The following is a 14,750-nucleotide window of genomic DNA, read 5'->3' as shown; positions in this document are numbered from 1 at the left end:
AGTCAAGCCTTCGACACAGTGGACTCTCTCGCATGCGAACAGATTACAGATGGAAGATGAGGTTTTATTGACGGTCAATTTCCTGCACAACGCATTTACAGCCACTGACTATGAGGTATTATAATCACAGCACAGGTTATTTATCTCCCAAACAGAAGCAGCTTACTTATATTTAAGAGAATCCCAGTGCTCCTCACTATGTAAAAAAACGTCACATTTCATGAGAATCCATTAATTAAGTGAGAGCATTTACACAAACCTTCCAGGATTTCCTAACTTCAAAAGGGATTAAACGCTCTAGTTTCGGCTATTGGGTTTCACAACCCTTTAATATATTAAATGTAAAACAGCTAAATGCATATTACAGAGACATTAACCTGTCATAATATTACATAATGTTGCCCCAACATCCCCAGACTATTTATATAATTCCTCCAACATTTCCCTCATGGAGCACACTTCAGCAGTTCAATTTAATTATAGAGGTTTTATAACCGGTGGTTTTCTCAACTTGAAAATGTGTTTTCCTAATGAGAGCTAAAATAAGGAGCCACAGATCAGCTGTAGAATGATAAACAGGTTTTAGTGGTGTGGATTCAGTCTGTGATACAGTACAACAAACAAACAAACAGTTTACATATTTGTTTTATGGAGGCAGATGGAGTTAAAACAATCAATTATAGATTTGGTTAACAACGTTTCATCGCAGCCTTTCAGCTGACATACAAAGTGTTGCTTCCCATTAACACACACAACAAAACCGAGCTTTCTCGCACAAAAAAACACTATGAAAACAGTCCTTGCATGCAACTCCTCTGCTCACATTAACTTGACCATGTCTTGGTGATATTGAGATGACTCAGGTGATCTGTGATGTGCTTGTGTTCAGGAAAGTTGGCGAATTTGGCCTCCTTGATCTTGACCCAGTTCTGGGCCCTGCGCTCGGCGGCGTGCCCGTGCTCCTGCTCCTGAGTCATGTACGGCCGGCTGATCCAGTATTCGTTCTCGGCCTCGCGCTCCAGGTGCTTCAGCGTGTTGCGTTTCATCTGCCACGTAATCTGTCGCGGGCGCCGGTACTTTCCGATCCACTGCTTCCCGGGGATGCCTTTCCGCAGCAGCATGAGGGTGAGGAACATGGTGGCAAATTATGTCTGAAAGGGCAAAACAATTGTTGTAACATACACATAAAACAGCTATTATGTGCAAAAAGGTTCAGTATTTCAGGCCTTTTTCATAGCAGACAATTTGACTACTCATTATAGGAAAAGCACAGGCGTCCCTAATCACATTACAGATGTCTCTGTTCTAGTGTAACAGTAAGCTATGACAGTGAGACAGTGAGCCAGCACGTAAAACAACAGGACACTGACACTTAAGCAGCTAAATTAAATTGTATGCCTATATTATGGCGACGGTTGAGAACAGACAGTAAATGGCAGTGTGGAGTGCGAAGCAACTAAGGTTCACGGCTGGATTGGTTCTCACATTGAACATAGTTTAGAGTTAGCAGCTTAACCCTGAACCCACTGGGGCTTCAGATTGATCTCTGTGCAAAGTAATCAAGGTCGTATAACTTTGCAACCCTAATAACATCTGGCCCTGCATACTGAAAAGGCAAGTTTCAGCCTGCACCTTTTAGAGTGACTAAGGTGTAAGGTGTGTGCACGCCCACAGAGCTGTGGGGAGAACGTCAGAGCAGTCAGCGTAACTGAAGAAACCTGTGTGGGTGGATCATCAGTGGAGGGACTTTAAGAAATCCTCATGTCCAAACAAATAAAAATCTGCTAAATTAAATAAAGAAATTAAAGAGAAAAGAGAGTGGCTTGGAATACTCATTATAAACCACATGAAAAATAAACAAATGGCTAAAAAAATGTATATTATTGGAATTTGGGGCTGCTGTGGCTACTCCTGTCCGCATGTCAAAGTGTCCTTGAGCAAGACACTGAACCCCAATACTCCTAATACTAATGAAGGGTTCAATGCCGAGGTGAACTTTCACGTAAGTATGTGATGATTAAAATATAGTTTACATTTTACCCTAACATTCTTTCTGGATTACTGTACATTTACTGTTTACTACAACCAGAGAGGAATTTGCCCCATCTGTGTCATAAAAGTCTCACTCTTTAGCCCAGTTGTGGAAATTGTGATTGCGTCAAGTCAGATAAAATACATTAGATTAAAAAACACGGCTATTGAGAATTGAAAATAAAGTATATCTCAGATACGTCTGTACTTCACGTGATTGTGAATTGTACTTCCGCTACTGAACTTTCGTATCCAAAAAAGGTCAAAAATCAGTAACCTCACTTTATTAAAGCATGCTGAGTCATGGATTGCGCCAGATTTACATCAGTGCATGACATTACATCAGCAGCTTTATCTCCCCAGGGTTGGTTATTGTGTAAAAAGTCAAACGTATCACAGTAAACCCGGTTCAAGGCTGCCATGACCCGTATTTCTTGTTAGCAAGGGATCACGTGTATGTGAACTGGGCAATTTTTTTATTCATTTATGGGTTATTCCATAGGGACAGATGCAGCATACTGTACACAGACAAACTGAAAACAGTTATCCGATGCAAGTATCAGTCCTAAATCATAATGCCATAAAAAAACATAATCTCTTTTAAATCACTTCTTAAAACACATTTTTATAGATTGGCTTTCATGTGATGTCGTCGTTTTATTGGTTAATTTTAATTTGGTCTTGGTATTTTATCTTATATTTGTTTACTATATTTTACCATTATCACTTGATTTTATTTATTTCATTATTTTATTTATTTTGTTTGTTTATTTGATTGTCACTTGTTATTTCATTTTTTTTTTTTTTAAAAAGGTGCTATATAAATAAAGTTATTATTATTATTATTATTATTATTATAAATTAATAAATTAAATTAACCTATCAAACTTCCTTTTTTTAAATAATGATATCCAGGGTGGTGGATGATTGTCATGATCATTTTGGAAGCAATCAGTGTGATTCTTGTAAACATAAATACTGCGGTGACACTCCTGATGTGTAATGCTGAAGGAGAGATACTCTGGCACTGTTAGGACTGTCTCAATGTCAGAATCAGGAGAGAACAAGTGGTCAGGGATCCCTGCATCCACAAGCTTTAATTCCTGCATGGCAACAATAAATCCTTTTCTTGGTCTTCCTCTCGGTAGTTAACGTGATCCACTTAAAAAGTCTTAAAACAGCAGGAAAAGCAGAGGTTCAAATGATAACAATAAAAGGTATATTAAAGCGTCAGCCTTGTCAGTAAGCCATCATGTACAATGTCTGGGTCCTGGAGCTGGAACATTTAGTATGAAGTACAGTACCAGTAAAAAGTTTGGTCACACCTTCTCATTCAACTAGTTTGAAGAATGTAAAATATAAAACATATTCTGGTTTGTTGAGCATTTGTTTGTTTACCACATAATTCCATATGTGTTCCTTCATAGTTTGGATGTCTTCAATATTAATCTACAATGTAGAAAAAAATAAAAATAAAGAAAAACCATTGAATGAGAAGGTGTGTACAAACTTTTGACCGGTACTGTACATCTGTGCTTTACCTGCAACGTGTGAAACCAATTAAACAGATCAGATTTCTTGTATTGTGTGAATGATAAAATATGTTTCACCTGATCGTAAGAAAAGCATTTAATGTTTCTTTGAATACCTCATAATTATGGTTTTTAAACAACCTTCTGGAGGATCAACTCTGACTCAAAAATCTAAATACACAATTTGGCAATAAACCAAATTAATATTAAAACTAAATATCCAGAAACATAGAAATAGAATAGAGGCAAATTACAATAGAAATTTGAAAAATTGTTAAATATAAATTAAAGATTTTTCATTTGTGTAAAATTATGATTTATTTGCAATTAATTTGATTAGTGTAAAGCATTCAGCAACACATGTTACAACTTAAAACACTGTATTAAAACTTAATTAAACATATAATAATAATACTATAATAACACGTGTTGCAGGGTTATTGATCAGGGATTGTTCCTGACACTATTATGTTCCATTCAAACTGTTCAATCAATTATTAACCCTAATTAATCACAGGGACAGAGCTCGTGTGTTTTCATTTGTGTCAAATTATGATTTATTTGCAATTAATTTAATTACTGTAAAGCATTCAGCAACACATGTTGCAACTTAAAGCACTGTATTAATACTATAAACATATATATTTAATAACTATACTATAATAACACGTGCTGCAGGGTTATTGATCAGGGTTATTATTCCTGACACTGTTATGTGTGTAGCTGAAGGCTCACCCTGCAGACCAAGGGCATCACTAAACCCTCCTAACACACGTGTATTTATAAGCCACACTCTTTGTTTCTTACCTCGCCTTCTACTTATGATAGATAGTGTTCACCTCCCGACGACAACAGAGAGAAACGCCGCCAATCAGATCATTTAAACAAGACTTACAGCGATGTGAGAGTTAGCTTCTTTTGCTCACATGTGACTTAATGGATTGCACTTCCGGGTTATCTACGGTGCGGGAGAAAGCTCAAACATGTGCGAACGTGTTTTTTGTTGTTGTTGCGCAATAAATCCTTGCAGCTTATCTGGAGAAAAGGAAATGCTTTTAACGATTCTCTTTTAAGGAGCAGGCTAAAATAAAATAAGATAAGAGATAAAACAAGATAATCCTTTATTAGTCATTTGCAGGCTTACAGCAGCAAAGAGTAAAGTGCACACAAGAGACACAGTAGAAGAAAGACAAGATAAAAATAAAAAAATGAAAATAAAATTTAAAAAAAACAAGTATTATAAATAAGCAATACAAAACAGTAGAAAATCAACAATAACTGAAATATTATATTTACAGACAGAAAAAACCATTTTAACTATTATTGCACAATACATAGTGTCTTAACAATACAAGGAGGACATATTGCAATATATTGAGCTCCGAGTTTATTCTTCTAATAAAGTTTTATTTATGTTAATAAAGCAAACTGAGCTGTATGACGCTCTTTGCAGTCTTTTATGTGTTGTGGTTATGTAAGCACTTCTTTCTTCCTGGTTCTGTAGTCCTGTGCTCCTCCCACCTGCAGACATTTAAGTCCTCTTTCTTCACTTCATTTTCATTTTCTATGTAGTCTGCGTGCAGCTCTCCCTCTGCAAACAAGTCACAATGTTTCTCTTTAACTTGTTTTCAGCCACTACCTGGACTTTGCTGGTTCTTTTTATCACCCTTGTGTTGCTGTGAGTATAGTTTATATAACTGTCAGAGGAGTAACAAAGTTGCAATGTTTGATTTGTGTTTTACAACAACGATTTCTCGTTAATCTGTTGCATTATTGATCCTTTTTTTCCCCTGAAACAACTATAACTTCTGTCTTTTCAAACAATATAGATATGGAATTTGGCCATATAGGTTTTTCAAAAAATTGGGAATACAGGGACCAAGACCACTGCCGTTTGTTGGGACACTTCTAGGCTTTAAAAAGGTAATGGCACACACATGAACAAACACAAACCTTTAAGAAGATGGTATTTAAAACTCAGGATGTGTATAATGTTCTTATTATGTGTGCATTTTATTTATTTATTTATTTTATGCTCAAAAATAACTAAGCAGTCCCACTATCCTGCCAGACACTGGTTGCTTGACTTACCTATACACTTAATTCGTGTACCTGTTGAAAGCTTTTTGTCTTGAATCCTCTAACACTTTTTTATGAAATTCCTTGTAGGGATTAGCTGCTGTTGACCGAGAATGCCAAGCCAAGTACGGGGACGTCTGGGGGTGAGTTGTTGTTTCATCTTTCCTCCTCCTACAGGTGACGTCAGTTGTATAATAAGTACTCATATCCTTTACTTAAATATTAAAGTAAAATAACCAATACAACCAAGTAGATGTTCCCCCTACTACAACAAATCAAAGGGTAATTAGATGATCACTCGTTTAATGGAAACACTTGAAGGGGGCCCAAGCATATGGTGCTTTTTTTAATAAAGGATCACAAGCCAAAAAATGTTGGGAACAACTAGATTAATCTTTTTCAAAGCATGTCAATGTAAAATATAAATATAATGTAAAGTTTTAATCCGTCATAAAAAACAGGAACTTTAATCTTTCAACTAGTGAACAAAGTAGATGACAGTCGTGGAAAATGCCATAATAAAGATAAGTACTAGCACAGTTCTTGAGGAAGTTTATTGTGAAAGGAAAACTTGTCAGAGAAATATAAATATATTTCTTACCTTGTAGGAATTGGCTAACATTTCCATCATCATATATTTAATTCTGCCTTATAGCTCACATGGATGCTTTATATAATGTTAATTTTTAATTTACATATATATTTTGCAGGATGTTTGATGCACGAACCCCAGTTTTAATGGTGGCAGACCCTGAGATTGTTAAGACTGTGATGGTGAAGGAGTGCTACTCTGTGTTTACCAACCGCAGGGTAAGAGACTCATCTCATTGCATTATTGTACACCAGAGAACATGGAAATTCAGCATATCATGTTCAGTGACATAGTAACATTGGGAGTCAGTTTTCAATAATTCAAATCCTTGGGATTGCTATTCATCAAATTACACAACATTGGGAAGTTCCTTGTAGAACTCTGAAGGAAAGGTGGGCGTATTGAGCAACATATTTCTTTCTTGCTGAACCATAAGGGAAGGAAAGGCTGCTAAGTATGCCCATCTTTCGGCGCAGGCTGAAAACTCACCTCTTCAAGAAGTACTACCCTGAGCCTTCCTCGTAGCACTTATTGCATTCGTATTAGTTTGTTGCACTTATTGTATTCGTATTCGTTTACTGCACTTATCCTATTCATAGTAGTTTGTTGCACTTATTGTATTCATATTAGTCTGTTGCAATTATTGTTTTCGTAGTAATTTGTTTCTGCACTATACTTTTGCTCTGGTTTATGCTTTAAGATGCTTGTTTAAGAAAGGAGATGCACTTATGACTTCTGGTGACTAGTAGTTCTCTTGAATACCTATGTTGAATACACTTATTGTAAGTATAAAAGCGTCTGCTAAATGACTGTAATGTTATGTAATGTAATGTAAAGGCAGGAGGAAGTTTGGATTTGTTGTAATATATAATATAATATATTATAATATATTGTAATAGAGAGTCAGAGATTTATGCTCGAGGATTACACCAGGCCGCACACACAACTTCTTATGCAACTGGAAAAAAACCACAACTCTAACAACATTCTTCAAGGCATTTCGTATCAGGATTGAAACAGTGTCATTTTTTATGTTCAGGTACATGTAATCCTTTTGGATTACCTACAAATATTAAAAGCTTAATTTCTGTACAGTATGATGATTCAGCGCCGATACAGGAAGTTACATTACTGGGGCAGACAAAATAAGAAGGAGAATTGTCGGAGTAAGTCTTCTGTACAAGAATCTAAACATTCAGTGTAACTGTTGACATGTTCACAGGATAATCCAGTGGCAGGACCTATGGCTGATGCAATTACAACAGTTAAAGATGAGAGGTGGAAAAGAATTCGGAGCACTTTATCACCATGCTTCACCAGTGGAAGACTGAAACAGGTTGGTTTCATCTCCAAGCTCACTCACCACTTCTGCAATCTGCAGCCTTTGACCGAGTCAGGGGTCCCACGTGAACTTGAAAAGCTGGAAAATAGTTGATAAAATCTACATGTCATGCAAAACACTTGAAAAGTAAGAGACAATGTCAAATATCCTGGAATAACTTGTGTTCTTTGTGGATTACGGTTTTGGAGCCTTGAGTTTGGCATTTTGGCCATCACATTTTTGTTTTTTTGCAACTAGTGAACGTAAGTGACCACATTTGAATTGCAGATGCAGTGGTAGAAACGCAGTATATGGCTCTTGTAGCAACCTGTCAATCACAAGGTAGCCACACCCTAAAGCATACCGTGCTTTATTGTCTATTTTGATCTAAAAGGGATCATCATTTTGCAATTGAACACAATGCTGTATTGAAGGAGAGTTGAAACTAGCGATTGAAATCATAAACTTATGTTTACAATGTTTACTGAGGTAATAAATAAAAGGAGAAGTAGGGTCACTTACTCATAGACTCTTATACAATCTGACTTCTTTTTGCAAACAGAGGAGTCGCCCCTGATGGCCAGTAGAGAGAATGCAAGTTTAAGGCACTTTCGGATTGGCTTCACTTTTCAGACCCGAGGATGCGACCTGGCTGTGATGTTGTGGAAATGCTGTAAACACATCCACAAGTCAGGTCACATGGTAGCACATGCAGGTTACAACCTAAGTGGCAGAAACTCTAAATCTATCTTTAATTTCCAAGCATGCAGAGATGATATCATAGAGACGTTACAGCCATAGTCTCACGTTTCTTGTCCTGAAAAAGTACAGGAAAATGATCACTATAAAAGAGTGGGAACATGGCTAGTGCAGATAGTTTATATCTAAAATTGTGTGTCTACAGATTTACCATATAGACCCACTGAAAGAAGTTGGCATCAATGATGGATACGCACACGTACATTATAAACATTAAACAACTTTTCTTTTCTTTATTTTAAGGCTTTTCCCATCGTTGCACGCTATGCAGACCAACTCACTGAAAAACTTGGACAAACACATTTGGATGGACCCATCGATGTCAAACTGTATGTTGTTAATCTGCTTTATGCTGGCATATCATTACACTGTAGGGCTGTCATCAAACCCAGAGTGGTTCTTAGTTGACTAACACTCATACAATTAGTCAACTAATCTATATTTGTTTATTTAATCGAGAGATCAGTACAACTGAGTTTCTTCAGAAAAGATTCACTTTAAATCTTGTGTTTATCAGAGATGTGTTCACAAATTCACAAAAAAGCATAAAAGATATCAAATCGATTAAAGAAATTGTAGTCAACTAAGACCAAAATGACAGACTAGTCAACTCATCGACTAAGAAGGGGTATCTCTATTATATTGTTATAAAATACATTTAAATGGTAGCATTTAATCCATGTTTATTCCTCAAAGAAACCACCTCTCTTTTTTCTGCCTAGATTCGTGGGCCCTTATAGTTTAGACGTTGTGACCAGTGCATCCTTCGGTGTTGAGGCAAACTCCATAAACAATCCAGATGACCCGTTTGTTGTTCAGGTCAAGAAGGTCCTTAATTTCAGAATGTGGCTTTTCTTTCTACTAAGTATGTGCTCCCTTCACCTCTGATATAGATAGAGATAATTTAATTGCATCAGTAACTTGGAATCACGAGTATGAACATTTTGGTAAACAACACTTTTGTCTCCTTTCAGTGGTATTTCCCTTCACCGCCCGACTGTTTAATCTCCTGAAAATTGAACTAATATCCAGAGTCAGTGTGGATTATTTCTACAACATCATCAAGATATTTAAAGAGCAGCATGGGGCAGATGAATCTGTAAGCATTTCATCTGTTCTAAGTGCAAATATGTTGCAGAGAATTAAAGAAATATCTCGACATTTTGGGAAATGCTCTTATTTGTTTATGAGACTTAAATAAGACGATTGATACCGCTCTCCAATTTGTGTCGAATGTTGAATGTTCTCTGTGCTTATCCAGATTCGGGCAGACTTCCTGCAGGTGATGATCCAGAACGAGATACCAGAAACAGACATCAAGAGTGAACAAGATCAGCCAAGTAAAGGTATGTTTGCACCACAGCAGTAATTCATGAAGGTTGAGGTAACACTCTGCTCTTAAAATTCATCAACTCTCTCCATAATTCACATTTGAATGTTTTTGCACACTTATCAGGACTTTCGGCTCAGGAGAATAAGACCATTTATTTTAATATTCTTTTCACAGGCATTTCATACAAAACATTCTGACTTTTTATAGAATAAACGACTATTGATTAGTCAAGAAAACAAATGATCAAGTGATCCTGATTGTTTTGATGTTGGCCAATTAAATGTTTGTTAATTTTTTACATCTAAACTATCTTTCAAACTCCTTTTAAAATGATCAATAAACAACAATAATAACAGTAGCTTTGAATATTATTTTTTTTAAAATGTAAAACATGTCTTTTAGCTTATGAGTAAATGCACTGTACGTGTTTCATGTGAAGATGAATGTCAAAGTCTCCGCTTGTGAAAGTAGTTTCTTTTGCTGAACATTTTGGTTTATTTTGTTGTAGGTTTGACCGAGCACGAGATCCTTTCGCAGGCTATCATCTTCATCTTTGCGGGCTATGAGACCACCAGTGTCACTCTCACGTACATCCTTTACCATCTCGCCACCAACCCTGAAGCGATGCGGACGTTGCAGGAAGAAATCGATGCCAACCTACAGAGAGATGTATTGTTATTTTGCATGTGATTTGTTGTCATATGTAGTGAACATTTCAATAGCTGACATCGTATATTTTTCTAATCCTCACCTGTTTATCTTTTGCCCGGTAGGCTCCATTGGGATACGAGGATGTGGTCGGTCTGCAGTACCTGGACCATGTTATTTTGGAGTCACAGCGTTTGATTCCCACTGCACCTCGGCTTGAGAGGATATGCAAAAAAACTGTCCAGATCCACGGCCTCACCATCCCCGAAGGAACCCTGGTTACCGTTCCAATTCACTTATTACACAAGGACCCACGTTTTTGGAGCTCACCTGAGCTTTTCAGACCCGAGAGGTAAACATACACTGTACTAAGCTTTAATTATTTTCATTAATGAATATATGACAGAAAAGCTTCTCTGTGGAGAATATGTAACTTCTGACAAAACCATTCTACCACAAGGTCCAAGCACTAGCTTTTCTGCAGCAGATGATCAAATCACACAATCTTCTTCCGAAGATGGAGTTACACAGTTGTTATGAAATTGTCAATGTTCAAATTTCCATTTTTTACTGGCCACTTCTCGTCCATGTTGGCTTTATAGTTGGGAGTGAAAGTTCATTCTTGACTTTTGGAAGCAGCAGCTGATAGCATGTAAGTAGTGGCCACATGCAACATAACGGGTTAATGGTGAATTTTGAAATGTAGTGCAACAGTAGAACAAGTAGACGACATGCAACAAGTCTGTTGTCATATAAATTCAGTGATGAAAAGGAGTTATTATTATCCAATTTTCAGTGTTAATAAGACAGGACCACTGTACTGGTGACTGGATGGCTATTGCAGTATAATCATTATTTTTCAGATATCAGTGCAAATTGCAGTTTTTTTTTTTACTTAAGATGGTACATTAAATAATACTGTGTAGGCATGCATAGCTCTGCTCTCTCAGCGGTAACTCTATGATCCAACGAGTATCTTTGTGCCCCATCTGTGCAGGTTCAGTAAAGACAGTGGGGAAGAGGTGAACCTGTACGCGTACTTGCCGTTCGGGCTCGGTCCTCGTAACTGCGTTGGGATGCGCTACGCTGTCCTCACCATGAAGACGGTTCTTGTCCGTCTCCTGCAGAGTTACACCGTGGAAACATGCAAAGACACCGTGGTAAGATCAACACTCCATGCACAGCAACTCTCAAATTCATGTGCATTCAGACTGTCATGCTACTCCGTTGGCGTGTCCCTTATTCTTACATTTATTTCTCCCTTTAGATTCCGTTGGAGTTTAACTGGATGTTACAGCCGAAACAGCCAATAAAACTCACGTTTGTTCCCAGACAACAGTAGTTAAAAGGCAGCTTCTCTGAATAAACCTTGCTTCTGAATTGCTTAACTGCTGAAAGGATAAGAATGAAAGTTTTGATAATATTGACATTATTTTTTTAATGCACCTAGAACATCAGATTTTTCTTGCAATGTTGTTTATCAAATTTGTATGCATTTAAAGGAAGTGTGTAACATGTAGGGAGATTAATTGGCATTTATGGAATATAATATTCATTACTGTTTTTATTATAATGAACTGAAACTAAGAATCGTTATGTTTATTGTTAGCTAAGAAAAAGCCCTTTATATCTACATAGGGAGCGGATCCTCTTCCATGGAGTCCGCCGTGTTGCACTGCAAGGCTTCTACAGCAAAGTATTGTTTAGCCTCAATGCTACTGCTGCTTGTTATTAGTACTTTTTAATGTTTTGGTGTAATTTATTATCACGCTGCAGCGATCATCTCCTCAGCTCTCTGTGTCAGGACTGTGCTCATGCAAGTTCCCACACACACAAATACACACAAGTACAAAAACATGGAACTAGGTCGGCATACAGAACAGATAGGTCGGGGTGGAGACTCTGAAGTGAACCAGATGAAGTGAAGATTCCTCGAGTTGATGACAATTTCGCTCGTTAAACATTTGTGGGTAAGAAGCCAGTACTATCAATACATCTGTTCAACAAGCACGAACATGTAAACAAAAGGGAAACCTAATTCAATCGGCTCTGTCTGCAGTCTCTCATCCACTGCCGCTATGTTTACACATGCATAGAACGAAACCTTTTTTTTACAAACAAGCTGTGTGAAGTCAGAAGGGTATGTTGTCTCTTGTAATCTGCAACCTCACCACTAAATGCCACTAAATCTAAATCTTTTCAGGACATGTATTTACATGAAAACACACTCGTGAACGCAATATCTCAGCAACACCTTGACCGAACTTATTCAAATTGGCACAAACATCTACTTTGAATTGAGTCTGTCGGTACATTGGTCAAGTCAATCTCACTGGCGCACGTTTCTGCCTGGGTTAAAAGATGTGGCAAATCCACTGTGACTGACAACAGATGTGTCTTAAAAAGGAATGAAAGTCTTCTAAACATATTATTTGCATCTTTAACCATTCACCGAAAGAACCACACAGGCTTGCCTTATTGTACGATCCAAATCTTTGTCAATTTGCTATTTTCAGTGCGTAGGTAGCCAGTTCGGAGGTTGTTGTTATTTCACGTAGCGAGGTGGATTTTTCAGACTATATCACAGTAAACTGAATATGTTTTGTATTTGAATGGTTGGTCAGACAAACGGAATCGGACAACATCACCTTGGACGTCTCTGTAATGGACATTTTTCAATCATTTTTATCAACGATAAATCAAGAAAATAATCAGCTGATGAATAGATCTATTTCCACCAAATACAATATTGCACACGTGTAGTTATAATTCTGGTTTATGACAACTTATGTTGGAGATCCAGTTCGTCCTTCCTGTCAGTAATGATAACATTATACTCACCAAGTTTACATATCTGAGATGATGGGAGCCAGTAGTGGCACCAAGTAACAAAGTACTCCAGTACGTACAATTTTGAGATACTTGTACTTAGACTGTTTAAATTTTATGCAATTTCTATTCCACTGTATCTCAGACAGAAATATTGTACTTTTTGACTTCACTAGACAGCTTTAGTTACTACTAGTTACAACACATTTTATCTAGTTGTCTCATTTCAGATGTCATTGAGTTGTCAGTTCCACCAAAGATACATTTCTCCTCTAAACTTCTCACATGGTTTCATTTAAATAAATGTTCAAATGAACATTCAAAGACTTTGGAAAAGTCCAGAAACTGATAACAGATTGTTTTGTATCAGAACTTAGTGTCTTGTCATCAATCATCTCATGACCCTTCAGATTTATCTGGTGACCCTTTGGAGGGGCCTGACCCCTAGGTTGGGAACCACTCGACTAAACTTTCTAACCGCATATTAAAACTAGCTCAATTTCAGTGTGTTGTTTTTTGTGATGTTGAATGTTATGAATGTTTCCTTTTTAGTTGGTATTGTAGGTTTAGAGTGTTGTAGAGTTTGATGGCTGAAGCAGTAATCGTGACTGCCAACAACATTTTTCTCTTCCACTACCTGGTATGAACAGGACCTCAACATATTACCTTAGCATCTTCACCAAATTTTATGTTATTTTGGAATATAGTTAATTTATTTTTTTGTTTAGTTGGGACAGAGATACAATAGACTACATGTATCCTACTCACTTACCAAAGTAAAGTACTCATTATACTATTATATCATTTTATTGGATTATAAATGTTTATTTATTTATGTGTTCATCACTTTAATGCTGCAGGTGATAATTGAGCTCATTGAATTACTTTATATACTGCTTGGTAGTTTAATACATACAAATAATCATAATTTATTAGTACTAATCAGAATCTGCAAAGTAACGAAAGCTTTCAACTAAATGTAGTGCAGTAAAAAGAACAGTATTTCTTTCTGAAATGTCGTGGATATGAAGTATAAAGTAGCAGATAAAAGATATAGTCTAGTAAAGTACATTAGTTAATACAATACTACTCCTTCCACAACTGCTTAATCTGAACCTGATTCTCTAATGTTCACCCTAAATCCACTTTCCAAAATTTTCAAAGGCTACACCTCAAATTGGTCCTTACAAAGATAGAAGTACAATAACACACACACGGTCACTCCTATTGCATACAGAGGTACTAAACAGGAGCACTCAAATGTTTTGACTGCCAGCATGCTCATAATAGGCTGGTACCACCCAGTCTGCTGCTGACACATACACATTACACACACAAACACACACACACACACACACTATACTATACACTACACACACACACACACACACACTCAGGTATTAGACCTGACACGTCCTAACAGGTTTCATATTGAGCAGAAGAAACAATCTCTTACTGCAGTTTATGGTATTGATGGTAATAATCACCTTTTTGCTTTTCTTTATGGAGGCAAAATGGGCTTCTGCTCATGGAATTCACCAATTTAGCACCACTTACAATTTCTCACAATCTAATCTGTTTATATATTATTAGGAATTTAGGAATTTTGAAAATGTACATCACTAA

The 14,750-nt window shown here is 36.8% G+C and overlaps 2 protein-coding genes across 3 annotated transcripts; one reads left to right on the top strand and one right to left on the bottom strand.

Moving 5' to 3' along the window:
* Positions 1-133: 133 nt before the first annotated feature.
* mrpl57 (mitochondrial ribosomal protein L57) lies at positions 134-4,546 on the bottom strand. 2 transcript variants are annotated; one of them, XM_054600551.1, is made up of 2 exons: positions 4,459-4,546; positions 134-1,151 (listed from the first exon to the last, which is right to left on the bottom strand). In XM_054600551.1, the coding sequence occupies exon 2, from the start codon at positions 1,134-1,136 to the stop codon at positions 825-827; it is 312 nt and encodes a 103-aa protein (XP_054456526.1). In that variant the 5' UTR covers positions 1,137-1,151; positions 4,459-4,546; the 3' UTR covers positions 134-824. The 2 variants fall into 2 exon arrangements, with proteins under 2 accessions (XP_054456526.1, XP_054456525.1); XM_054600550.1 differs by having other exon boundaries at positions 140-1,151; positions 4,371-4,540.
* Positions 4,547-5,137: 591 nt separating this feature from the next.
* Positions 5,138-13,622, top strand: LOC129091966 (cytochrome P450 3A27-like). Its single transcript, XM_054599678.1, has 13 exons — positions 5,138-5,241; positions 5,393-5,486; positions 5,733-5,785; positions 6,353-6,452; positions 7,457-7,570; positions 8,558-8,643; positions 9,037-9,179; positions 9,289-9,413; positions 9,576-9,660; positions 10,156-10,316; positions 10,421-10,647; positions 11,293-11,455; positions 11,563-13,622. Exons 1-13 carry the CDS (start codon positions 5,171-5,173, stop codon positions 11,635-11,637), a joined length of 1,497 nt encoding a protein of 498 aa, XP_054455653.1. The 5' UTR covers positions 5,138-5,170; the 3' UTR covers positions 11,638-13,622.
* The last annotated feature ends 1,128 nt before the right edge of the window (positions 13,623-14,750 follow it).

Source organism: Anoplopoma fimbria, chromosome 6 (assembly GCF_027596085.1).
Source record: "Anoplopoma fimbria isolate UVic2021 breed Golden Eagle Sablefish chromosome 6, Afim_UVic_2022, whole genome shotgun sequence".
Classification (NCBI taxonomy): Eukaryota; Metazoa; Chordata; class Actinopteri; order Perciformes; family Anoplopomatidae; genus Anoplopoma; species Anoplopoma fimbria.
Note: the sequence above shows the minus strand (reverse complement) of the source record. Positions and strands in the feature narration are given on the sequence as shown.